The sequence below is a fragment of the Drosophila kikkawai genome, chromosome 2R (genome assembly GCF_030179895.1).
Source record: "Drosophila kikkawai strain 14028-0561.14 chromosome 2R, DkikHiC1v2, whole genome shotgun sequence".
Lineage (NCBI taxonomy): Eukaryota > Metazoa > Arthropoda > Insecta > Diptera > Drosophilidae > Drosophila > Drosophila kikkawai.
In genome coordinates this window covers 22,470,040-22,496,289 of record NC_091729.1, presented here as the reverse complement: position 1 = coordinate 22,496,289, position 26,250 = coordinate 22,470,040, and the positions used below count along the sequence as shown (strand labels likewise).

Genomic DNA, 26,250 nt, shown 5'->3' with positions numbered 1-26,250 from the left:
CTGCTTTGGACATGGACTCCACCAAACTCTCTGTCCCGTTCTGTTTCGCTGGCTTGGGGCTCAAGTGGCGTGTCCATGTCATTTACCTGGCAGCCACTCAAGTGGCTGCGGCAACGGGGCGTATGGGCGATGTGGGGGGAGCCGAGGGAGCTGTGGGATCAGTACAAAGTTCTGATGCGGTTTTGCTGCAATTATATAATATTGACATTAGTTGCATGTTGCCTGTCGCTTTATGTTTGTACCGAGGCCGAAGATTGAAAAAGCTTGCAGCTTAATTGCATCTTCAGTGGCTTCTAGACGGAGATAAAGATGCGGCGGCAACCGCTGCTTCATCAGCAGAAATCAAAAATCAATATTATCTTTAATGGCTCAATTACTTGATTTGCTTTTCAATTTAATGGGCTTAATGCCGCAAATTAATTGCACTCTCCAGCCCTTGTCCTACCGCTTAACCCATCAAGCTTCAAGCCTCCGAGACTCATGAGTATCTTTACATTTCCCATATCCATCCACAGAATCCAGCCGTGTTCTTCAAGCCGATTCACACATATCCAGGCGGCTCAGACTGACTGACTGACAGCCACAGGCGGCTGCAGACTATTGACGATATCTTCCAAGAGGACAACAGGCATATCAGGAGGAGAGAGAACGATTGGAAAGCGAGAAAAACATATCCTGCATCATAAATCATTGCCAGGCTTTGATTGATGTTGCGTATACGCAATGTGGGCCTCTAAGTGAAAGCTCAAAGAGAGAGTAAGACATTAGCACCTTCTGGGAACTAACAACATCATCATCATCATCGCCGTCGTCGTCGGCATTCAGTAGAAACCACAAATCCTACAAACCAAAGATGGCATTCATCTGGCGGCGACGTTCCACGACAATTGTGAAGCTGGTCTTCTTCCTGCTGGCCATCTGGTTCTGCATAGCCTTCCTGGTCTATACGGACGACACTCGGCGGAGAGCCTCCCAGGAGGGGGGTGGCAGTGCGGCGGCAGGCAGTGCCCTTGGCGGAGGACCAGGAGCAGGAGCAGCAGGATTGGGCGATCCCATTGCCTTGGCTCTGAGAAATGAGCCAGCGGGCGAGGACCAGGGCATCAATGGGAATGTAATCGGCGGCTCTGATGGAAGACACAAGCCTGCCCGGGACGAGGCCGACATTCCGCCCACAGTGGGCAAACACAAGGAGAACCTGGCGGAAAAACTGCGCAAGAGGGCCCAGGAACACCAGAAGGCCCAGCCCGTAGAAGGTGAGTCTTCCTTGATTTAATTGCATATTAATTGCATTTATTCTGTGTAGCGGGTGGGTCCATAATGAGTGATAATTAAAGTTAGGCAAGTCGAGAAAAACGCGAACTAAGAGTATTTAAGCTCAGGCATTTTAATGCAATTATCTTGTCCTGTTAGTGGGCCAAAATGAAGAAGAAAGTAACCTAAACAGGTCTTTAGCGCACTTCTTTCTTAGCCTAGTTAGTTGGCTGTCATTTTCTGTACAGAAAATTTGGTATTTTGTTTAAATAAAATCGTTCTTTACATTTTTAATTAGGTGATCAAATGAATTTAGTTTACCGAACTTATTATTTAAATAGTTTCTTCGATTAATATCCAAAACAATCCTTTAAAGAAATTAAATGTAAAGGGTATACTTGTTCTGATTTACCTTATTTTAATCTCGTAAAATATGTTTAAATGTAATTTATATTTACCTAATGGCCTTGCCACTTAAGATTTTCCACGCAGATTTTGCCCAACAAATATTTTATAAAGGAAACCCCAACAAAAGGCAACATTTTCCCGAAGAATTCATGCTGGTATTCCCCTCGATTCGTTACATTCTTGGCCCATTAGTGCCCAGTGCACTTTGCATATCGAAATCCCTCTGTTCTGTGTCCAACAATAAGCATTTATATTGAAATCAGTTGCACATTTATTTCCGATTCAAAGCCCCTCGGATGGCTCCGATTTTCCCCGCTTTCCATCGAGCTATTCAACTGGCGTTTTCCGCTCTTGTTATCGACGCTTGCAAATCTATTTTTCTTTATAGAGCAAAAGCAGAAGCCCCTCTTCACTCCCCTCTCTTTTGGCATCAACGAGTTGCGTTTTTTGCACTTCATTTCCACGCAATCGCTTGCAACTAATTCCCATCAATTCAATGCACACGCAAAATCCCTCCTCGCCCCCTGTGCTGATATTTTCCCTGGCATTCCTGCCACCCATTTTGCCGCAGTCTGGTTCTCGCCGTGCTTCTCGCAGTTGTTTACGGTCACACATCCTCAATCCTTGTTTGGGAGATTGCATTTTGGGTCACCAGCCCGATCCGGTGGAAGACGTTGCGAACCAAAATGGGGATAATAACACATATTGCTTTCCTGTGTTTGCCTCTTTTCCTCTACCTCCTTTCTTTGGGGCGGAAAACTTGCTGCTGCTGTCACACTTCCTTCTTTTGGCCACCGCCTTTGTGCCTTTAAGAAAATTTCTAACAAGTTTTACAACAATATCGAAGATGCCAGCGGCTAGCACCACTAACAACGCAGACAACAACTTGCAGCACTTAACAACTCGGGTTTTGCTGCCAAACAGCATTTTCAATGTCAGCAGGAGGGGAAAAAAGAGAGTCAGAGTCGAAGGGGGGGACTTGGGACTTGGCTCACAGATAGATATTCGCATTAAGCCTCGGCGGCGGCTGGCAGAAATAATGTTACTTACTAATCAAGTCAAGGCTTAGAGGAGCCGGCCCTGCGATTTTTACTCAATGGACACTTGACTGGCCGCCCAGGCAAATCAATGAAGCCAGACCGAAGCCAACCAGCCATGAATTTCAGGGGGCTCTCAGTAATGGCAATTTCAAGGGGCCTAAAGTGCACTGAACAAAAGATAATTAATCTTTTTCTTAAGCTGAAAACAAGGCTTAAGTTAAAATTACTTTATATCAAAGGGGATTTATTTTCTAAATTAATTTATAGTTTATTGAAAGATTATGATTAGAAAATGGGTTAGATGAAGATCATTTTCTCTAGATTTTTCTCTCAGTGCTGTGCCTTGTAGCTTCCTGTATGAAAGACCCTCCTTCATCTATTGCCTCGCATGTGGAACAAGCATTTAAGATTGCATCAGCATGTGGTCGGTCGGTCAGTTGGGGGAATAAAAAGGGAGAAACAAGGAGGAGGAGAAGCTGGTGGAGAGATCTAGCCTTTCTGGCAGACAATGCACGTATTTGCAATTTCGCATATCATGTTTGCATCTCTCGCTCCTCGCTGCTCCTTCATCATCATACCCTCTGTACCCGTCCCCATCATCATCATCATCATCCTTGCCATTGTCGTGGGGCAGCATCTGCTCATCAGCGTTGAGGTGGCAAAGCTACAAGTTGGTCCCCGATCCTAGGCAGTCTGTGAATCTGCAACAATCGAAGGCTTTGGAGGCTTTTGCAGCCATCGGAGGCATCAGCAGCTGCCCCATGGCGTCAAAATTGTGTGCAAGCCTACAAACGTTTACCAACACTCTAAAGGAAAAGGGCTCGCACAGGGCGACCTATTGATTTTTTAGGCACAGTGAAACTGATATGTTTATAAGGGGATATTCAGGGGATATATTAAAAATATAAAAAAATTATTTATGTATATGTCTGTGCAAGATTTCGGTATTTAACACTGAAAACAAGAATTTCTGCAGAGGTTTAAACAAATATATGATAACCTTGCCGACTCGCTTTGTTATGATAACAGAATTCATGACACAATACATTATCTTTTTATCTTTTAAGGGGCTTAAGGTTACCTCATTCTTTACTGACGTAGAAAAAGCTTTCAGCAAGTAGAAATAGATTTAGAAGGTTCTTAAGTGTCTTCGATCGTTAAGATTCTTTTAAATTATATCCAAGCCAAGCTGGTTATATTACAAATCCCATAAAATGGTTATGGAAACCCAAGCCAAACATGTTTCCACTCCGATTGCTGGTGATGAAACTCATTTCATTTAATTTTAATCTTCTGCAGACTTTCTAGACAGCAAGCCATTAAGTTTGGTTTATGGATTTAGAATACATTTAAGACTTGGGCTAGAATTTACAACTGCTTTGGCAGAGCCACAAATAGATCATCCTTTGCCAGGCTGCCAATGATTTTATTACCATTCTCTCGACGGGGGGCTACTATATGTTAGTGACCACGGTGGCATCATACTCCTCCGTTGGGGCAGTTCCTCTGGACTGTGTTCATAGCTGGTAATTAGTGTTGTTGTACTTATTGGCTTTGGCCTTGGGGCGCGTTACCACCGCCGAAATGGCTAAAATGGTAAGAGATCGGAAGAGCTGAAGTAGGGGAGAGTGGAGGCCGGAGACCGGAGACCGGAGAGAGCGTGGCTGCAACACGACGTTTATCGCGCGTTCGCATCGGGTTCTTAAGGCAACTAAGCCCCAATTCCCCCACTTTGTAAGGGCTCCATGCTATATAATGCGGTGCACTGAACGAAACCATACTTGGCTATGAATTTATATAAAAAACAACCTAAGTTACGTTTTGAAATAAATTATATAGTTATAGGAATTCAAATAACAAATAATGTAAAATGTTATATTATTTTCTTATTGATTTTTCTCTCAGTGCTTTGAAACCTGCCCTCTGGCCATGTTATCTTGATCGTTGGCCACCTTTTGCCTCCCAATCTCCTTGACTTTGCTTGTTTTTTCTTTGCCTCCTCTTCATATATGCATAATTCTTGTTTTTACAATTTAGCAGCGATAATGATTTTATATATACATGGCAATATGGTTACGCCCCCTTTGGGCCAGATTGATTTGCCTGCTTTGTCCGTCTGACGTTCTCTCTCCCCTCCTCTCTCTTTGGCTTTAATCAATGCTAATCCCAGGGCTAGATTCTCTTTTGTTGTTCGCATGTCTATTGCTATTTATCGCCCACACGCAGGATAATACATGGTATTTGGATATGAGTAAAGGACATGGGGAAAATCCCCAGACCCCCACTGGCGGAAAATCTTTCAATATTCTGCGAAATAACGGCACTTTGGCATATTATGTTACTTTTATGCGGCAAACATGATGATGAAACATGCACGCAGCCCCAACAGGCTAACAGGCAGATATGTCAGCTGCCTTCCGTTCACACACACAAAGGTATTTGTCATGTGGCCACGCCCCCCTTCTGCTTGGCAGGATACAAGCGCAGCGTACTACTCCTCCTCCTCCTTCGCCCCCATTTTCCACCTGCTGTTGCTGTCTATAACAAAACATTTATAGCTTCCTGTCACGCTCAGGCGTGTCCCTCGAGCTCTGTTCGCTGCGATTGTCTCCTTTTGTCTTCACATTGAGGCTCTCCCTCTCTCTTCCTCTCTCTCTGCCACTGCCAGGACTCGCTTCCCCCCTCTTCCTCTTGTGCCAGATGCCAGCAAATGGAAATATAACGCATACGCAGCGTTGAAACTTGACAAATATTGTCAATTTCGATTTCCTAAATGCACAAAAGTTGGAAGGTGAATCGATACGAAAGTTGAGAGGAAAAAGTTGACAGCTGAATGATCAATTTTCACTTAAGTTGATTATGTTTTTGGAACTACTGAAGAATATAAAATAAAATACAGGAATCTTTGGGTATTGAAAGATATTTTTAAGATAATTTTCCATGGAAAACTGGCTTAACAACTTGTTCAGTTTAATCTCTAATAAAAGTAAGCCTAAGGCTATATATTATCCAAATATTAAACCATTGAGGATAAAAATAAACACAATTTCAGCCGCATAAAAATATCATTCAATCATTTAATCAGATAATAAATCTATTTACAGTATATTTTGTATACAAAAGCTGGATTTAATTGAATCATTAATTACATTTTAAACTCTTTAAAATAAATATAAATTCCGATTTTAGAGGACTGCAAATAAGTTACTCCCATGGCGGGAATTATCGGGGATTTATAGCGTTTCCACATAATGTACAACTTTGTTGGGCTCACCTTTGTCCAAAAGGGCGTGACCATAATTGGGTTACCTCGAGTGGAACTCCTCGGGATGGGGAGCAGGAGGAATGGCGATAAAAGGGAAGCGAGAGCGGAGCATCGCCGCTGGGCGGAATCATTAATATCGAAAGAGGCCATAAATATGCTACAGTGAATCAATAAAAGACATAAAATCCAGTTACAGACCCCGTCCTACCCGCCCTTTATTTATTCTTTTTTTATTGTTTTTTATTATGATGATGCGTGTGCAGGCCCAGCATGCAAAAAAGTTCATTACGAATGGGGTGTGGGCTTGGGGTTTTAAGGACGCAGGACTAGGCGCATCTAGGGATGCCAGGAGAGAGGATGGAGAACCGAAAACTCGACTTGGCACACGCTTGAATATTCCGCAATGAAGTTGTAACTACGGCAACCGGCGACAAATCATAAAATTTATGAGTTCCCCAGTCGCTGCCCCCCCTCTCTGCTCTTTCAAGGCGCCGCCTCTGGACAATTTAATGGTTTTTCTCTTATTTTCCATTTTTGTGCGAACAAATTTATTGTCGGCTGATTGGCCTCTTGGTTAGGCTCCTCTTCCCCGTCCGGGTTAACATAATGCGGTTGGAATCCCCTCTCCCCTCCTGTGGGACATTCCACTCATCCTGCTTATTTCCTAGCCTTTTATGGCTTTTTATTTTGCCAGCCAGCTTTTTATGCTTATTGAAATTGAAATGATTGTGGTAATTGAAATGTTTTTGCATGGCTGCAAGTTGACCAAATGGAATGGGAATGAGGACAGAAATATGCTTCCCAATTTGGAAAAGGAATGAGGCGAGCGGAAGGTTTTAGTTAGTGCGATTTGCAAAAAAAAAAAAAGAGAGAGATGAGATGAAAGAAGCCAGTTAATAAAGCCGAAGCCCTTAAGTTTTTTATGGACTTTTAATTGAACCGGTTTAGTTTGAGAAGTTATATTTCAAAACTTTAAAAGAATCAAAGCTGTCAATCTAAAAAGGTTTTAGAAAAGAGGTTTTCTTTGATTTTTAATAGTAAGCTTAATGGGAAAGAATAAACTATTAACTCATTTGAGGTCTTTTGTTTCAAAGTTAAAGAAATGTTTTTAATTTTCTGTAGAAAATCCCTTCATCCACAGGAGCTTATCCAGTATTTGCTACTAAATTCGATTTCCTTTGAACATTTTAAAATAATTTTCCTTTTAATCTCTCTTAATCCCAATGAAATTAGGAAACCTCTACCTCAAGTTGATGAAACACTTTTAATTAAATTCCTAATCCCCCTAAGCGCAGACTCAGGTTGTGTTTGCATGTCATTTCTCAAGAAATTTCCATTAATGTTGTCCCGTTTTTGAAAGGACAACGAACACAGATCTCCCCGACAGACAGACTGGCACTCAGGCGATGCCCAATAAGTGTCACTTGTGGCTGACAAATCGCATAAAAAGCAGGAGCAGAAACACAGAGAAAGAGAGAGAGACGAGTATATAGGGGAGACAGCAGCTGAGAGAACAGGAGAATTCATATTTCCATGCAAATGCAAATAACAAAATAATAAAATGCACAGCACAGCAAGGACACAAGGACATAGCACATGTGTGTGCTTGTGAGGGGTGAGAAAATGGGGAAAATAGGAGCATAGGAGAAGGAAATTTGCAAGGCAAACGATTTTTCATGACCCTGTGAAGAGCAGCATCTCTGACGATGGCAACTTTTCATGTGCAATGTGCAAAGAACTGAGCTCTGAGGGGGGAAGGGTATATTTGTGTGTATTTTGTCGTAAATTTCACGCACAACAAAGCTTTATCTTCATTGCACTCACCTTTGGCTCACAATTTCGAGGCAAATATAAAGTAATGTCGACGCTTACTTACAATTTTCCATTTTCTCTCTGCTTTTCACCCAGATGATAAAAAAGTGATTGATCCACCGAGCGACTTGGAGGACAATCCCGGCGAAATGGGCAAGCCGGTGAAGCTGCCCAAGGAAATGTCCGAGGATATGAAGAAGGCTGTGGACGATGGCTGGACCAAGAACGCCTTCAATCAGTATGTTTCTGATCTGATCTCGGTGCATCGATCGCTGCCAGATCCAAGGGATGCCTGGTGCAAGGACTCGGCGCAATATAGAACCGATCTGCCCAAGACCGATGTCATTATCTGTTTCCACAACGAAGCCTGGACGGTGCTCCTGCGAACCGTGCACTCGGTGTTGGACAGATCACCGGAGCATTTGATTGGCAAGATTATACTCGTGGACGACTACAGCGATATGCGTGAGTTTTACTTTGAATTTATCCAGATTTTCACCCTATTTTAATATACATAATCTGAACCCTTTACAGCTCACTTGAAGAAGCAATTGGAGGATTACTTTAAGCCCTATCCCAAGGTCCAGATTCTCAGAGGCCAGAAGCGAGAGGGCCTGATCAGAGCCCGAATTTTGGGGGCCAATCATGCCAAGTCCGCGGTACTTACCTACTTGGACTCCCATTGCGAGTGCACGGAAGGTGAGTTAAATATGCAAAATGCCCAAAAGTATACCAAACTTTTTTCGGCTGGAAACTCGGCTTTCAATTTGCCATATCGACCATATGCTAATTTGGCAAATAAAGCTGCAAATTCGCTCTTAATTGACTTACCAACTTTTGTTAGGTCACTTTCCGGGGAGGCTTTCATAAAAAATTCAGGCAAAAATGAATATTTTAATTTATGCCAGCAACGATAAACCGAAATCAAATGGCAGATTTTAATGCCGCCATAGAACCGAGATTTTCCCCAAAAACTGGGACTCTTGTATCTCGTTTATGGTCGAGTGTAATGTTCTCGGCGATACTCAATTTTGATGGCCATCAAAGCAAATCCGTTGGGCCGAATACGATGCCAATAAAACAAGGAGCGAGCCCTAGAAAAATCACTTAATCTGCGGCATTAGGCCCAGTCTGTTTCTGTTTCTGATTCGGTTTCCTCTCGGTACTGTTTCTCATTTTTCTCCCTTTATTAAGCCGGCGAAGCTGGCGATAAGTAAACTTACGAAAAAGGCAATCAATTCAGTTTATTGAGAAACTTGGCAAAAAGTATACAAAAGTAAAGTCAAGGAGGAAGCAAACTTTAGTGACTGATGAGTTACTGGAGAAGAAATTTAATAATTCAACTAAAGCTGTAGATGAATATTTGTAAAGGTTTTAAGTTATTAAATCAAACTTGGGTTCTTTAGGAAATTTTTTGTAGGAAAAGACTATTTTCAAGCATCAAATTTCGAGTATGTCCTGGATATTCAACGTTGTATTCAATTACAGGCTGGCTGGAACCGCTGTTGGATCGAATTGCTCGCAATTCCACAACCGTTGTGTGTCCCGTGATAGATGTCATCAGCGATGAGACCCTGGAGTATCACTATCGGGACTCCAGTGGCGTTAATGTGGGAGGCTTTGACTGGAATCTGCAGTTCAGCTGGCATCCTGTGCCCGAACGTGAAAGGAAGCGCCATAATGTAAGTCCATTTTAATAATTTTTCAAGGCAAACTCAACTCAAACCCCAAAAGTTAAGGTTCCGTGTTCTGCGGTTAACTTAAGCACGCCCGGTCGGGGTATTTATCCCCACTTGTGCCTGTGTTTGTGTGTGTTAACTTAACTTTAGTTATGTTTGTTTAACGCCGCGGTTACCATGGCTATATGCCATCCCGTGACTTTGGTTTGTAACCCCATTTGGAGGTTTTTCCCCATTGGAACGCCGAGAACATGAAGCCGCTTAAAGCGCCTGAACGTGACTACAGAAACGGAATGTTTGCCGTGAAAAGGGAATGTGCGCGCCTGTCAATACAAACACACACACACACACACATTTGGGAGGAGTTTTCCGGGGGAAGGAACCATCAGGGAGCGAGCCAAACACTCGTTCTCACGTACAGGCCACAAAAGTGTCGTTCGCAGTATGAGCTATTAGAACTAAGAGTCGTTTCCCGCGCTGCGATGAGCTTGCAAATTTATGCTCAAGTTGGGAGGAAGTTAAAGCCAAAGTTATGGCCTTGGTTAGTTATATGGCCAGATAGTCCAGGAGCCTCAGGGATATTCAGAATATCTAAAGAGGTATAAAAAACACAGATACTTAAGTTTTATATTGGGAAAAGATGGTATTGAATGGGATTTTTAGATGAGCTTGGTAACATAATCGATAGAAAAGGAAGGAAGCAATATATATACACTTAATTTCAGTTAAGCATTTGTTTTAAACACAGGATTTGAAAAGCTTTTCCTCCTGTTAAGTAAAAGTTGAAATTATCTACCCACACTCCTCAACTATACACTTAATCCTGCCAACACGTTTTGTAGTTTTATGACCGCCTGTGCTCAACACGTAAAAACTTTTCCCATACACTGACAAGCAATTTGATACTCCCGCACACACACACACACGTGCCCCATAAGAGGGGGGATGGAAAAGAGTTTTCCGGCGTGAAAAGCGTGTGGAGAAGCAGAGACAAAGAGACAGGCAGGCTCCGCAAATGGACATTCGAGACTGTCGATGGGTTTTCCAATCCGCCGACAGCTGCTGGGAAAACTACTCCTTAGCTGAACCATTTCCCGATTTTCACCTAGAACTCCTTCTGCTGGCTGTAAATGCCATCGAGTCCTCTTCAATTTCACTATTTGTTTTACGTTTTAATTAAAAGTTCATAATTACACCGTTCTCTGGGCGATTCTGGTGTGAATTGCCTTAAATCGGGCACATTTATTACACATGCGATATATTACGTATACGCCACGAATGGCAAATGGCTGAGGCGAAGTGGAAGCACAGAAAATGCAGAAAAGCGGGCCCTGACACTGCAATTAAAAGCCAAAAATGTTAACAGCACATTTTCGCCGGGTGCTTGGGTTTCTGTTGCAGTTGCCGTTGCTCTGCTGTTGCATCGCCTTTTTGCGGCGTAAATATCTGGCATAATTGTTTTTACAAGCGCCAAGGGGATTTATGGCAGCACTCTTGCCGAAAAATCCCCGCTAAAGGCCGCACGGCCGCTGCAAATTGTTGCCGGTTCCTGGCAACATGCGGCGCGGCGTGGTAAATCCTGGCTCCCAAAGCCTGTCTCCATCCTTGCGTCGCCTCAAGTTGCACTTAGCAGCTAAATCAAGTAAAGCATTTCCTCCCTGCAACAACATTGGCAATTTGCCGACTCGAAAGGCGGAAGCCAACTGCTGCTGGAGCCCATAAATGTAGCTATTCCCCGTCACACACATGGGTGTATGCGTGGTGGGAACAGATAATGGCCGACGCGGAGAATTTTCCGTTTTTCCCTCGTTCTCGGCAAAGTCCCTTAGCGAAATTGTGTAAAGTTTTTGCTGAAAATTGAAAGGGCTGTGCGAAGGAAATATGTTTAAGGAGTTGCAGAACTGTAGATTTAAGAGGAAGTTACTTCGGTTGTGATTTTGTGAAATGAGTATCAACTTTGTAAAGTATTAACTATTGTTATCTAATTAAAGTGGTTTCCTAATTAAAGGTTGGCTACCTGCTGTGCACAAAGATTGGTTGTCTCCCCTCATAACTAGGCAACCGATTAGTAATTTCTAATATCTGTTTGAGTTATGCCATGTGCCAGGTGGCATAAACAAAGCTCCACAGTCTGCGACAAGCTCAAGTATATATGCTCATCCCCCTTTCGGGGATTTTCAGCTGCCGGGCACAGCTGTTGACAGTCCCAAAGCTGCCTGAACGAAAATCCGCCCGGCAACTTCTGATGTCTGTCCAAAGTTGCTTAACTTGTTACGAGTTGGCAGCAGCAGCAGCAGCAACAGCAACAGCAGCAACAATAATACTCCTAGCTGGGGGAATCAAAAATACATATTCGTTATGGGCAATGCCATTTCCCCTGCACTCGAAAGTTGCTACTTCAGCTTTTGTTTGTATTTCCTTGGTGGATGCCACTGCTCCAAGGTAAAAGTTGTGTGCTCCTTTCAGCCCGGGATACATTTATTTTTATTTTCCTGCAAAAAATAATTCTGAAAATGCAGAAGCTGAGGGATTCGGGCTAATGGCTTTGCAACTGCCAGGCAGCTTCTGCCTTTACCCTCGGCGAATCAATCAAATCGAGTTTTGAAAAGAGAAAAATCCGTTAAGCAAATCTTTGACAGAGAATCATTTTAAACAACTTAATTCTACTTTGAAAAGTTTGCTTTTTGTTGCCTTTTTTCTGGGCTTTCCTTTACACTTATCCCAGGGAAGGTAATATGAAAAATTTAAATATTAAAGAAACCCCAGCAAAATAACATAAAACCGAATTTGTTTCGTTTGCACAGCACATACCGCAGGCTACAAAAATATAAATATATATATTAACGTGTGTGTGTGTGTGGCAAAGCAGTGAAAACTAATCCCCGCAAAGAGGAAAAAAATCTCGAATAAAACTACGAGCACAAACAAATTCATACAGAGCACAGATCCCTGCGGGCTGACTGCGGTGGTTGGGGAATATTTGCCTGCTGTGCTGGGCGTTGAAACACTAATCCAATTATTTGAGTATAAAAAGTAGCAGCAGCAGTAGCAGCGACTAAGGCACGAAATTATTCGATAGCGGCGGACAGGGCGTATGCGCAATATGCACGCTCCAGCAGCCAAAGGCACACACGCACGCAGCACTCATACGCAATGTTGGCCAAAGCGTTTAACTATACATAGAGAGGCCAAATATACATAACGAAGAGTGCCTGAAGTGCCAAATCCCCGCAGCACGAGCTTCCCTTTCCCTGCCCCGAAGCATCCTCAAATGGAATACCCTTGTTTGAGGAGAAATGAAAACGAAATACAGTCAAACTTTGTTAAAAGCGACTCAAGTTGAGATTCTCTTTAGCTTAATAGAAATTGATTAGCCTGGGTGTTGAGGGTTCTCTTGGCTAATTGTTGTTTAGGCTTTACTTCGAGGGAATACTACATATTGCTTATGTTTGTTAATTTGTTAAATTATGAATTATTATTCATATAATAAGACTTTTATGGAGCTTTATAGAAGCGCTGAACTATTTACTACTCAAACGTTTCTGGAAACCCAAAATATAAATAAATTTTATATTTTCCGGCATTGTTCAAGTTTGCTTCAAGGAAGTTCAACTGTAAACAGAAAATTGTGGGCAAAGTTTACCTTTAAAAATTGTTTAGGCTGTCGTCGTTGCTCGTCGGATCCTATTCCAACCTGGCATATATATATATATGCACATATATATGTGTGCCTGTGTAATGGGGCCTGTGGATAGGTAAATGCTTTCTAATATCCTTGGAGAAGGGGCAAATAGAGGCGAAGAACCCATACAGATAGAGCCGCTCTCATCCCGGCCATTGCACGTTTCATTTCACTTCTTTCGCAGCCGCTTTATTCCATTCGGATTGCCTGTGCGTACACCACGTTGTTGTTCCCTTCGAGGGCCTTTTTATGCCTTTGTCTGGCATTTGTTGTAGTTGTGAAATCGTGCATAACACTGGGTTTTTCCTATAGCCAGAATAGAACTGAACGTTCTGGAGCTCGATACTCGTGTGCTGCGTATGCGAAATTTTCAACGTTTTCGCTCGAATGACAAATGTTGAGCAGTCAATTCGTTGCTTTCGTTGCCGGCTTTTTGGGCTTCCAGCCACTCTGGTCTGAACGTATTTTCTGTCAAAGTCAATTGGATTTCGCCTATTCATCAGAGCACGAAGCCCGAGGCTCAGCAGTCACAGCGAAAGCTTAAATATTCCCGCGGGAAAGGCAGCGATTGTGTGTTATTCATGAAGACAGGGGAGTCGGAAAATTAATGTCGAACATGTATGGCAATCGATTTATAAGAGAAAACAAATGGGAAACCCAGGGAATTTTGTCGAATATTTATATGAATTTATATAATGTGCGAAGCTCTTGAAATTCTGAACAAAAAACCAAAGCCAAAGATGAGGGAAACTAAGATTTATTAAGGTACAAAAGTAACTCTGTTAAGGCTTATAAAAAAAGAAGGAAACCCTAGGGATACTTTAGTATTGATTCTCTAGCCATATATCCTTCCATTTTCATGAGCTTCTGTACAATAATCACCCTGCCATTAAGACCAATTAGCCCAATAACTTTTCTTTAACGTCCAATCAAGCTCAATTTCCACCATTAATTCAAGCAATTATTTTGAGACATGTTCTAAGCTCCTTTCTTTATGACATTACAAAAATGTTAAGGACAAATAATTCCGTGACAAAGCATAACGTTTCACATGGTCAATAAACAGAAGTCAGATAGGTGTCCACTTAGTTGGTCAGACGATACTTGACAGCCCTCAGGATGGGGTACTTCTCGTTGGTGCAGAGTCCTCGGAAGTCGTCGTAGGACAGGTCGAAGAGAGCCACTCCTCCGAGGTTGTTCTGACGCACATAACCCGCCTTGTCGGCAGCGGTATCGGGATCCTCGAAGCTCACCCAGATGCCATTGTCACCCTTCTTGTCGGCTGCCCTGTAGGCATAAGATCCGAAACGCTTGGCGGGATCCTGAACCTTAGTCAGTGGGGCATTGGCACCCTTGGAGTAGGCATTGTCCTTGTTGGGCAGCAGGGCGCACACCTCCGGCCAGCTGTAGATACCATGCACCTGGGTGTTGCCACCCACAGGAGCCTCATCCTTCACATGGGAAACGGGAGGCAGACCGGTCTCTCCGGAGTCATCGGTCAGCTTCCAGGGACGGCCATAGGTGGCCACGCCCACATTGATCTTGCTTGCTGGACAGCTGTTGCGCAGCCAGTACTTGACCTGGTAGTCCACATTGAATTCGGGATTGCGATCGCTGAGCTCGTAGGTCGGGGCAGTGAAGTCGGCCACCTCGGGGTTGCGCTGCGGGGTGAAGAAATCAAAGGTTCCCAGGTTCACAAAGTCCAGGTAGTTGATGACAGCCGGGATGTCATAGAACACTACGAGGGAATATGGAAATTAATTTAAGAAATCTTTAAGTTAGAAGCTTTTTCCACTCACGCGAAGAGTTGACATTGGGCAGCACGGTGGTGGAGAGCAGAAGGTTGTCCGGACGGAAGGAGTTCTTCACATCACGCAGCAGAGCAGTGAACTGTTCCTTGTGCTCCTCGGACCTCTCATCCACAATCGTATCCCCGGTGAATACCTTCTTGAAACCCTTCCAGATGCTGCCCAGTCCGCTGTGCACCTTCTTGGGCTTGTTCTTGGGGAACTGCCAGGCAATGTCCAGGCCATCGAAACCGTAGGTCTTCACCAGCGAGTAGACAGTGTTCACAAAGCGAGTGCGACCCGTGGAGCTCTCAAGCAGAGCCAGGTACTTGTTGGGCAGCTCCTGGGCATCCTTGTCAGTCTCAATGTCCTTGTCGCCACCCACACTAAGCAGGATCTTCAAGGCGGGGTACTTGCGCTTCAAGCGTGTCACTGTCCTGTACAGACCCTTGCCCAGATCGAGATCCAGCTGCTGGTTCAGACTCACGGCCTTGTTGGAGTCACGCTCGATGCCGGCATAGCCGTAGATCAGATAGTCGCAGAATTGCAGGGCCGGCTCCAGTTCATCGATCACCAGTTTGCCAAGACCTAGATTAAAGAGGAGGTTACTTGACTTGGGAGAAGGTTCAAAAGCACAGGCGATAGTGTTATCTTGACAAAATTAAAATAATAATATCAATTATCTTCTTGACATACATATCCCCCCATTTATTCTCAGTGCACCTTATCGCTGGCACATCCGACTTGAATTTATAGCAAAATACTTAAAGTGATTTCCAAGAATTTCTTGATAAGCTTTAGCTAGCTTGTTTTCGATTTCGTTTCCATATTTTCGCTTTACTAATTAGCAACTTTCCAAGGTTGTTATGTAACACCTGAAATGTGTTACAGTGTACTTTACCTTCCTTGACGAAACTGCCCGAATCGTAGTAGCAAACCAGATGCTTCTTGGGCACTACCGGCTGCGGGGGTGCAGCCTGGATGCTGGCTGCCAGGCATAGCGATACTATCGCCAGGGACTTGATGATCATCTTGAGTAGCGCTTCTAATATATATATATTTTTTTTTGATTCCGTTGAGCTGTTCGCCGCTCGAGTGTCGACTGGGAACTGAAAGCTGAGCTCAGCGCAGCGCGGGAGCCCAGCTTGTCGAAGGTTGAGACGTGGTCGTAATTGTTGTTCTTATTTTCGTTGTTGTGGGCCAAGAGCAAAGTGTGAGCTGATAAACAAAGCGAAGCTCAGGCGCGATCATTAGAAATACATACAGTAGAGAGTCGTTAAGAGGGAATGATTAATGTAAAGATAATATATTTAATATAAGATTTGAGGGTTTAAATCAATTAATTTGATTAAGAAATATGAGTTAGGGGTAGATTATATAGTAAGTTCTTGTATTTAAGCTTTTGATAATATAATACAAATTAAATTCCTTGAAAATATAATTAATTGATTATATTACTTATAAATTTATTATCACACAATGCTTTGGGTGAACTGTAGGAACTTTTATAAATATTTCTTATGGGGAATCTCTACCGTTGTGGTTTCCAAAGAGTTTTTATTAAATTAAATTGATTTCTAACAAAGTCTACAAGTTATTATAGGTATTTATTTTTGAAGGAATTAAGTAAAAGGCTTCTTAAATTATTGTCCTCTCTCTGATTTACTTTAAACAACTTAAAATCAACCCCTTAATCTTATTTATTACTCCGAAAACCGGTTTCAACTATATATTTTAGATAATCTTTTCAGTGTGAATAAACTTTAGAGGTCTGTTTTCACTGTATTAATTCCATTACGTTTGTGTGTGGGCTTTACACAAATATATTTAAATTTTTACGACTTTTGGTTGTCGACAAATTTAAATGTTTGTTGTTGTTATTGTATTTTTCGTCTGCTTTTTCTTCTTCTGTTTGTTTCCTTTGCTTGTTTGTTGGTTTTCAGCTCTGAACTGCAAAGTGTTATCAATTCTCGGCCCCGATTTGGGATTTTTTTCCCCCGGATTTTCTAAACCCTAAGCCAGAGCCTCCTCTTCCTCCCTTGGCATTCCTTTCTTGTGGGTCTTTGCATAATTCTTGTGTTTGCTTGCCCTAATCGCTCTTCAATCCACTTGCTCCCTTTTGTTTTCTGAACCTCTCACTAGCACATGCCGGGTTTTTTCTGATCCTGCAGAGGGAGCAAAAAGGAGCTGGGAAATTAAAGGGAAATTAGGTGTATCTAGGAGGTGAGAATAGAGATTTATTTATATAGATATTACAATATCCAATGGAAAGATTACAGATATTCTTAAGCCTTTACAAATAAAATTCGAATATAATTTATTGCTTTAGAATATTATTTATTATTTTCTGTAACCTCTTGAATATTTTTCTCTGTGCACATGCAGCTTACTCGTGTTTCATAATTCATGTTGTGCGAGTGGGGGTGGTGTCTCTGTGTAGAGGCGAGAGTGTGCTCCATCAATTCCATTTATTTAGTCTGCATCTTCCTTTATTCCCAGACATTCTTGGCCTTCCAACCCATCTCCCGACTTTCTATCTGTCTATATCTGAGTTGAGGAATTGTTTTTGGAAATTCATGGGCATATCGAATGCTACATGGAAGCCAAATGGAATTGGCATGCTCTTGTTTCCAGCTCCTTTTTTTGCTCAGCCTTCGGTTGATTTGAATATGGAGTGAAGTCTGTTAGATGAAAGGTCTTTGCCTGCCACTCAATTATTTTCTGTGCAATTTCAATTTTGTACATTATCAATTAACAGATTCGCTTTCATCTTTTTTATTCGCTGCCCTGAGTGTGGGTGTTAATTCCCCAAAAAAAAAAAATCTGGGTTAAGCTTGGGCTTCAAAAAACCCAATCACATGCACGAGCGCTTTCAACCAAATACAAAAAAAAAAATACCTAAAATCGCCGGAAGCCCAGAAAAAGGTTTTATTTTTCTCCTTTGCGGTTGTTGAGATTTTCGGAATTTTCTCTTTTTTTTCTAATTTTCAGCAGGGCATGTTCTCATTTTTGCTTTGAGCTTTTTTGGTTAATTAATTTTTCGCCATGCGCCAGCGGAATATTACTTACACATTTTCCTTGTAGTCCGCATAATTACGTGCACGTTTAACTTTTAATTGAAATGTTGTAACTAGACGTGATGGGTTGAGCGGGGGAAGCTGGCGGGAAACTGTGGAAAACGGGGCCAGGGAAGCGAACTAGGACCTGCGGGCTTGTCATGGCAATTCATAAAACTCCTTGCTGCTGCTGCTTCCGCTCTCTCTCCCTTTCCCTTCCTGCCGGGCTCTGTCTATATTTCAGTTTATTATATCGAGCTAAAAGCTGGCGTTCTTTAATTAAACGTGTAGCCAGCCAGTATCACACACAGACACACACACAGACCCCAGACACATACATATATATATTTTTGATATTTACGAGCGACCTCGAAGTATGCTACACTTTAGTGGATTACCAGGGAGGTTGGGTGGCAGAGAGGGGCCGGCTTTTTGGCTGGCATTAATAATATTCCAAAATTATTATAAAAATAACCAACAATTGAAGCCAGCTTTAACGAGCGCCAGCTGTGGGAAAAGCGAGAGGGAAAATGAATAGGTTCAGAAATGCAACTACAGGGGAATGTCCAAAAAAGGAATTTCAAAAGGGAAAACTTGAGCTTTGTTTCAGGGATTTTTGAAGTTTTAAGATAATGTTTTAATAATGTACCTTATTTAGTTAGAAAATTATACATTCTTTTGAAGATTATTATAACCGAAAGATCGTATGTAAGCCCTTAGGATTTTAGCTGAAAGTAAAAGATTTAATAATAGAAATTATTAATAAATTTTGAAGGAAGTTAAACTGCATTTATATAACTGAATAATTCATATAATATATATATTATACAGAATACATTTTCACTTATATTTTTAAGACTGTAACTCTATATTTATCCACATCTCTTCGCTTTTTACCCATAACTTTGCATATTAAGCCCATGTGCAGAGGGTGAAAACACAACACAGAAAACTTTGTTGGCTGCTCGTTTGTTTCTGTTCGCAGGCATACCCCTTAACCCCGGACCGCACCCACCCCCTTAGCCCATGATAGCCGGAAAACCGCAGCAACAGCAACGAAGGAAACAAGATCGCTTCGCTTCGCAATTTCGCCTCGTGGCTCGCAAGTGTATTAATTTGCACCCAATGGCGAGTGACGAGAATGGTGGTATTCTCCTCTTTTTTTTTGTTCGGGGAAAACCCGAAACTAACGACCCTTTCGATGGGCGGTGGGCGTGGCCCAAGTGATTTGTGGGCGTAGAAGACAGATGGAAACCAGGGCTGGCCGATGATGTGACGAGACAAAGACAGTGCAGCCATCTATCTTCATGGAAGGCAAAGCAATTTGCGCCTCAGTTCATTTTGGCCAAACTAATTGGGCCAAAGTGCATTTGTGGCCTGCAATTTTCCAGCCCTGGCTTGGGGGGAAAAGCCGGCAAGAGCATATGCAAATCACTCACTCAGGCGCACACAAAATGCATGCACATGTATATATACATATACACAGGGAAATGTATCCTCTGCATGAAAGTCAGCTTACGTGGCGCATGATTTATTAAAAAACGCTCGTAAAAATGCACAGCACACTCCACAAGCAAAAGGGAGCAAAACATGGAGTGCCGACAAAAAAAAAAATAAAGAAAAACAACACATCAAAGGCGGCGGGCAGCAGCAGCAGCAACAGTATGATAGCTCCCACTATCCTGCTGTTGCTGCTGCTGGAAAAATGCATGAAAAATAACTATGGAAATAAGCGGAGGCAGCGGATGGCACTGCGCTAGCAGCAGAAGCACTAAAATAGATATGAAATTTTTAAAGCTTCGCCAGCAACTCTTAACCCAGGGCACGCCCCCTTCAAACACTTAGCCGCGCTCGATGATAGTTGTGGGTACATATGGTGTATATATAGAGTGAGGAGCAGGACAGGATCGGTTGGGAGCCAAATTTTTCAGACCATCCATCAACTGTCGGAGCTGGGTTCATTTTTAAGCAATTTTCGCAAACGATGCGAGGGGCGAAAGGCTCATTCCGGAGGCCCCTCCAGTTAGAACGCAGCCCCGCATGAAAAATGCACTAGAAAAAGAGATATAAACTTTTACAGGATAGAATTTTTATAACCAAGAAAAAGAGTATAGAAACATAACATTTAGATTCGATTTTTTTATAGCTAAAGATATATTCGAAATTTTATTACACTTTTTAAATGAGTTTTGCATAAACGAATGGCTTTATTTTAAATTGTTGTAGAGTTGCTTGTAATTTCAAAAGAGTTCTGTCTTTTAAGATTTTTTGTAATAATTATTCTTACACCACTTCCTTTTTACATGTCCCTCAAAAATATATTTTTTTTAGTCTTCAAAAAATTCCCTTTAATTTAAAATCTACTTTCCTTGCAGTGCAAGTTGGATACTAGTTTAGGGTAACTTTTTCAACCCGGGACAAGCTGCTTTTCTCAGCCACAGCAGCCCCTCATCATCGGCGTCAACTACCCAGTTTTTCCCCCATTTCCATTCCGGGTTCCACTCTGCATCCGCGTCGTGGTCGTCATGCAATCGGAAAACTGTGAAACGGCAGCCATGTTTGGTTTTCATCGCCACTTCCTGGCAGCGCAATTTCGTATTATTAATTAGCTGCCATTTCGCAGTCCGCTCTTCCGTTGGAGGGTAGGATCTCTCCACTGTACCGTCATGTCCGTGGCACATTTGTTCTGGTTAGTGGTGGACACCAGTTAACCCAAGCCAAAACCCAACACAAACTGAAAAACCCAACGCAACCCAAGCGAAGCGGGCAAACTAGGCTTCATTTGCATAGCGTCATTTTTGGGGGGAATATGTCTTAAGCCCCATTTACACCAGCTAATGGATGTGAGGGGGGGCCTTTTAAATGACATTGCCGAATGATAAATGTGAGAGAATTAGGGGCAAGGTTTTTATACTATTTTCGTAACCAAATAAAATGGTTCGTCCTGGTAGGGTGTGAAAAAGCCACGTTAGATATCGATCTCAGAGTTGCCAAGATTTAGGGAATAAAATATAGCAAAGAGGAAGTAATTTGCCAGCTGAACTCAATTTATACTTTCCAAGACCCCCCCACTAATATTCTGCAAAGTCTGCACATTTTCGACAATGGATGTAAATGGGTCAGCGTAAAGGAGCCATCTGCATTTTGTTAACTGCTAATAACTGCATATTTTCCGCCCACGCGCCGTTACGTCAAATTGCATGCATAATTTATGCAGTCCGGCCCTTGAGGCGCAAGGCCAGCGTCCATATTCGCTCATCAACTGGATGTAAGCACGTACTTAGAAGGCAGTTACCGTCCTCGCCTCCCTCGACTTCCTGCCCGTGCTTCCAAAAACCATCTATCAGCCATCCATCTGCCAGAGTGCCATGCAAATTGAGCACGCGTTTGGCATAACCAAAAATTACACTTTTATCAAGTTTCGGGGGGAAGTGGCCTTGAGGGGAAGTGGCCTACCTCCCACCGGGAGGTAAAAGCTGGAAGGCATCTGCACAGGCAGGCGGACAAGGATAATCGCGAAATGTTCATCCTCGAAGGAAAATATGAAGGCACAGGAAAATGTATATAAATTACTTAGAATTTTTCAACTTTAAACTAAGAAGAGAAGCCAAGAATATTTTATGTATTTATTTAAACTAAAAACTAATAGAACTTGGAGTTTTATTTATAACAAATCATATTTCCTAATTCCCTTAATTCCCCGAATTTATAAAGAATACAACCAGTTAAGTATTTAAAAAGTTCAAATGCTTAAGATATTTTTTTGCTTAGGTGTAACTTAGCTCAACTGAGCTTGAAGATCCTCTAAACTTTCGCGCTTACTTAGCGCCCCGGCTTAAAAACTTGAATAACATCGAGGCAAATTAAATAAGCATGGAATTTGGGCAGGACCTAAGCGCCAAGTCCTTGGGCTGGGTCAAGCACGTGCTCTTGGCCAGGCCCGGGCTGCCATTCTGACAACGTAATTTAGTAATGTCCTCGGGCTGCGACGCTGAGAAAAGCCTGCCAGCGAGCATTTGCCATTTTCTTTTAATTTTCCAACAGTTAAGCCGTCGTCCTTGCCCCCCTCTCTCTCTGGCTGCCAGCGCTGTGCGTTTTGTGCTGGCAGATTTTACTGCTTAATACGCAAAGTTGCACTTTGGGTTTTTATTGCACTTGGTCCAGGGGATCTCGGGATCTGCCAGGACCTCGTGCGCCAGGATGCGCTGCGTATAAAGTTTTGTGCACGCGCTTTCGCGCCTGGCAATCGCTGTTGCGTTTTATTACGCCGCCCAAAAGGCCAGGGGCGTGGTTTTAAGGGGGGTATGGAAAAGTTTTATGTTGCATTTTAATGATAATTTTCCATTATTGGGAAAACATTAAGCTGCTTAAATGATTTGTGCTTCTAACATAGAGATAGGTTTTTAGAAATTAAAATAAACTTTTAATAGATGCACAGATTTTTAGATTTATATTTAAAGAAGAGAAGGAAAAGCAGAGGGATTATTTTTAATGATCGATTTCATTATCATAGCTTAGTTTAAGCAATATTTTTGATTAGCATAAAGGATTTCCTTTAAGTTTAAAACTTTATAAGCTATAAACTATTGAGCCAAAAATTTATTTCGCAAATTAAAACCACCAAAGAACCCCCTTCTGATTCATTCCCTCCACTGCGCCCCTGGCCCTTTGTTTTCTCCTTTTAGGGAGTCCTGGCAAAAAGGGGTTCGGCCCTCCGTGGGAGTTGTTGGATTGAAGCGGTTGAGCATTTGCTAACAGTCCAGTGAACCGGTAATCAAAGCAAAATCACCAGAGCACTGAAACAACTTTTTTATGCTAATTTTTACCTCCAGCCGACCCCTGGGCGGTGTGCGTGTGTGTGAGTGAACGCTACATTAAACATTTAAATACGCTTTTAAGCAGCCTGATTCCCGGGCCAAAAGGATGTCGAGTGGGTTAAGCGGAATGGGAATCCCTCCACTCCACTCCACTCCTTCCACTCTTTAGAAATAAGCCAAATTGTAGCTCACAGATACATTTCACGCAGATGCAATGCTACTTATCCTGATTCCGATTCCGCAGGATAACCCCGTTCAGCCACTTCCACTTGCTCTGGCTCGCCCATTGACCTGAAGCATTCCTCAACTATTAACTTTTGGCGGAGATTGCGACTTTTCGGTGCTTGACTCAAAATGCAAATAGCAACTTGGGCGCATGAAACTCTCAAGTTGGCCTCGCTAAGTTGCCACTTTGCCATCCTACGGATATGGCCGCCATGTGTGTGTGTGTCTGTGTGTTTCGTAGGGGGGCGTGGCCCAGCCCAAGCACTTGTCAAAGTCAACTTCACATTATGTCAAGCAGCGTTATATTCATTTTTTTCCGGGCTTTTTCGCGCGTGTCTCGCTTCCCGTCGACAACGTCTTCTTTATATTTTTTAGAGCATCCCGTAGAAGCACTTACAGGGTTGCCTTGAAGCTTGAAAGGCTTTGGGATAGTCTTCTGTGACTATCTTTATAATCAAATTTAAAGATAAAATATTAGTTTGCAAATGAAAATAAGATATAAAAGAAGTCCTACCTAATTTTCCTAGAATTTTCCTCTTTACTCTTATTTCTAGAATATTCGTAGGGTATCTTTCACGTTGAGTTCCTTTACCATTTCATTTTTTAAGCATTATCATCGCCTGCTGCCTCCCCGGACCGCTGCCTGCTGTGAGCTAAGAGACCCATCGGCACTTGGTGCGTGTCTGCAGAGAATCCACCCATCCTCGGGCCCATCCCCGAGTCCTTAAGGCTCCTCTGACATTTACGATATTCCTGGGCATATTTTTTCGGCGCCTCCTGCCGCTCGACGTGACTGTTTTATTTGATGTTAATGTGGATATGTTGATGCCGCTCCTGAGTGGAGGGCATGTGGTGTGGCATTGGGTTTCCTTGAAAGCCACAGCAGGTTAGCACATTATTCACAAAGCCAGGCCTTTAAAACCGAACCGCACTCTGAGGTTTCGCTTGCTTAATTTGCGGTTGAGCTGATCCAGAGGCCCCTGGATCCGTCCCCTAGGCTCCGGCGTCCTTCATTTCTCATCATAAAATGTGTCACACACTCCTAACCATTATGAATGCCCAACGATTTATTTGGATATCCAAATATGCCAAGTGAATGAGAAATGTGCCCAAGTTACTTTTGACGTCTTGTCATTTTAAGCTCTATTTCGCTGCCTTAGATTCGCCATTATGCCTGGCCTGTGTTGTTTATACAATTTTCCAAGGAAAAATTGATTGTTCTCGGCCATGAATCTTTATTTGAGCAGCATTGGGAGTTGGCTTCGGCAGGATTAGGGTGAAATAAATGGCCCGAAAGGAAAGTCTATGTGTGAGGTGAGAAGAGAAACAACAAAGCGTTTGGCATTTTTCGTTCCTCTTTTATTGAGAATGTATTTTGTAACTTTATTGTGGATTTTTGCGGCTTTAATGGTCGATTGAAAAATACTTTCCACGGCTTTGTTGAAATGTAATGCCTTTGATTGATTTTTATATTGTGTTCTGCAATTTCTGAAAAACCTTTCACAGCGTGCACAATGGCAACTTTGTTTTAAAGAACGAAAAAATATGTGAAATGCCAATATTAATCGAACTTTTTCCATAACATTTTGTGTGTAGTTTTTTGAGGAATTCGACTTTGTTTAGTGTAGATAAATCGATTGGAAATATAATTTACATAATTAAAACTAATTGAATAACATGAAATTTTGTGGCAAAGCGTGACTGTTTTTATTAAAAGCATTTGTTTTAAAGCAAAATAAATGAATTTAGATTATGCCTATTATTTCTATATAAACTGTAATTTAAACTTTAATTTTGTTGCTTCTTTTTAAAGTAACAAAGTTACCCACAAGCCCTACATAACACAACCATAAAAATTGCGTTTATTTGCCAGCTTTTAAATCATTTTAGCTGCATTATATGCAGCCAATGGCAAACATAAAACTGCGACCCAGCGGGGAAAATGGGAAAAGCTGCCGGGCAGGGAGAGTTTCCGTAAAGCTGCTGCTGGTCTTGGGGGGGTGGGGAGTTCGGAAAAGCGAAAAGTTCTGCCGCGTTGTTTGCACAAACAGCAATTGCAGCGGCAGCACGCTTCACTCATATTTTCGTGTATATTTATTTATTCAGCTCTGCATTTTATTTCATTTCAGTTTATTTTCGCCAGAGCGAGACTTTCCCGCTCCTTTTTTTAGTTTTAAAATACATATAAAAGTACTCTATGTGTGTGTGTGTGCCTTTTACTTCCATTTCCTGAGCGGATAAAAGCGGAAAACAAAAACGGATACACACACAGGAAGAGCGTAAAAAATAAAACAGAAGTCGAGCGGGTTGCTGGGTTATAACAATAAGAGGAATCTTTTTATATTCGTCCTCGTACACTCGCATGCAGCATCCCGAAAGCACCTTGCCGCTTTTCACTTTTGCTATTTGTTCTGTCACTTCCGGTGGCAACAAAAAATGGCCGCCCGCATGCCACAGCCTCCTTTTCCCGTTCTTCCTTTTCGTTGCGTTTCGCATATTTGTCCACATTGTTGTGCCTGTTTCACTCACTCTCCTCCTTGCCATTGCAGGCGTTTATTAAATGTCACACTGCGAATTTTCCAACCCTCTTGGGAGTTTTCCAGCCCACCCAAAAGCACAATGGCACTTGTCGCGTTTGGAGATTTCACTTTGTTGTCCGGCAGCCGGATATATATATTTTTTTTCTTGTTGTATCTCGTACTTCTTGTTGACTTTAAGTTACACGTTTTTAGTTGTCTTCCACTCAGCCTGGCATCGCCCTTTTCCGGCTCGCTCTCTACCTCATTTTCCCTCTTGGGCCCTTTGCCGTGACAATTTCATTTATTTTGCCATTTTCCGTTTTACGTTTGTCAGCGTTTTCTTCCTCATGAAACTCAATTACCTTGGGCTCTGGCTGCAAGTGTATTCTGTTGGTTTAGCCAACGCGTGTTGGATTTTGGGCCTGGCCACGTTGCGTATACGCAATAATTACTGATTGTGACCTCTGTCGCGCATTTCTGGCATAATATCGCAATAATGAAAATTATTATGATGTCTCCCCAGCGAGCCGTTCATTAAATGAAATGCAATCACAATAAATAAATTGAATACATATTTCAGTTTAAATTATAACCACTTACGGGGGAGCTTTTAATAACCTTATGGGTGGGTTATAATGACATTAAAAATGAAATTGAGGTATTAAGACTTTTTAATACACCTTTCATTATTTCTAAGGTAAATAAATGT

At 42.3% G+C, this 26,250-nt stretch overlaps 2 protein-coding genes across 3 annotated transcripts in view; one reads left to right on the top strand and one right to left on the bottom strand.

Annotated features, from left to right (window-relative positions):
* Positions 1 to 26,250, top strand: part of Pgant9 (polypeptide N-acetylgalactosaminyltransferase 9) — a 62,202-nt gene that overhangs the window by 26,383 nt on the left and 9,569 nt on the right. Inside the window, exons 3-7 of one of the 2 annotated variants that reach the window (XM_041777218.2) lie at positions 516 to 756; positions 826 to 1,253; positions 7,873 to 8,241; positions 8,311 to 8,475; positions 9,265 to 9,458. In XM_041777218.2, the coding sequence (XP_041633152.1) occupies positions 854 to 1,253; positions 7,873 to 8,241; positions 8,311 to 8,475; positions 9,265 to 9,458 (1,128 nt within the window). In that variant the 5' untranslated portion in view covers positions 516 to 756; positions 826 to 853. Of the gene's footprint in view, positions 1 to 515; positions 1,254 to 7,872; positions 8,242 to 8,310; positions 8,476 to 9,264; positions 9,459 to 26,250 lie in introns of both variants that reach the window. The other variant, XM_017169131.3, reaches the window with a different exon arrangement.
* Positions 13,879 to 16,040, bottom strand: Idgf6 (Imaginal disc growth factor 6). Its single transcript, XM_017169133.3, has 3 exons — positions 15,826 to 16,040; positions 14,937 to 15,512; positions 13,879 to 14,875 (listed from the first exon to the last, which is right to left on the bottom strand). The coding sequence occupies exons 1-3, from the start codon at positions 15,953 to 15,955 to the stop codon at positions 14,223 to 14,225; spliced, it is 1,359 nt and encodes a 452-aa protein (XP_017024622.1). The 5' UTR covers positions 15,956 to 16,040; the 3' UTR covers positions 13,879 to 14,222.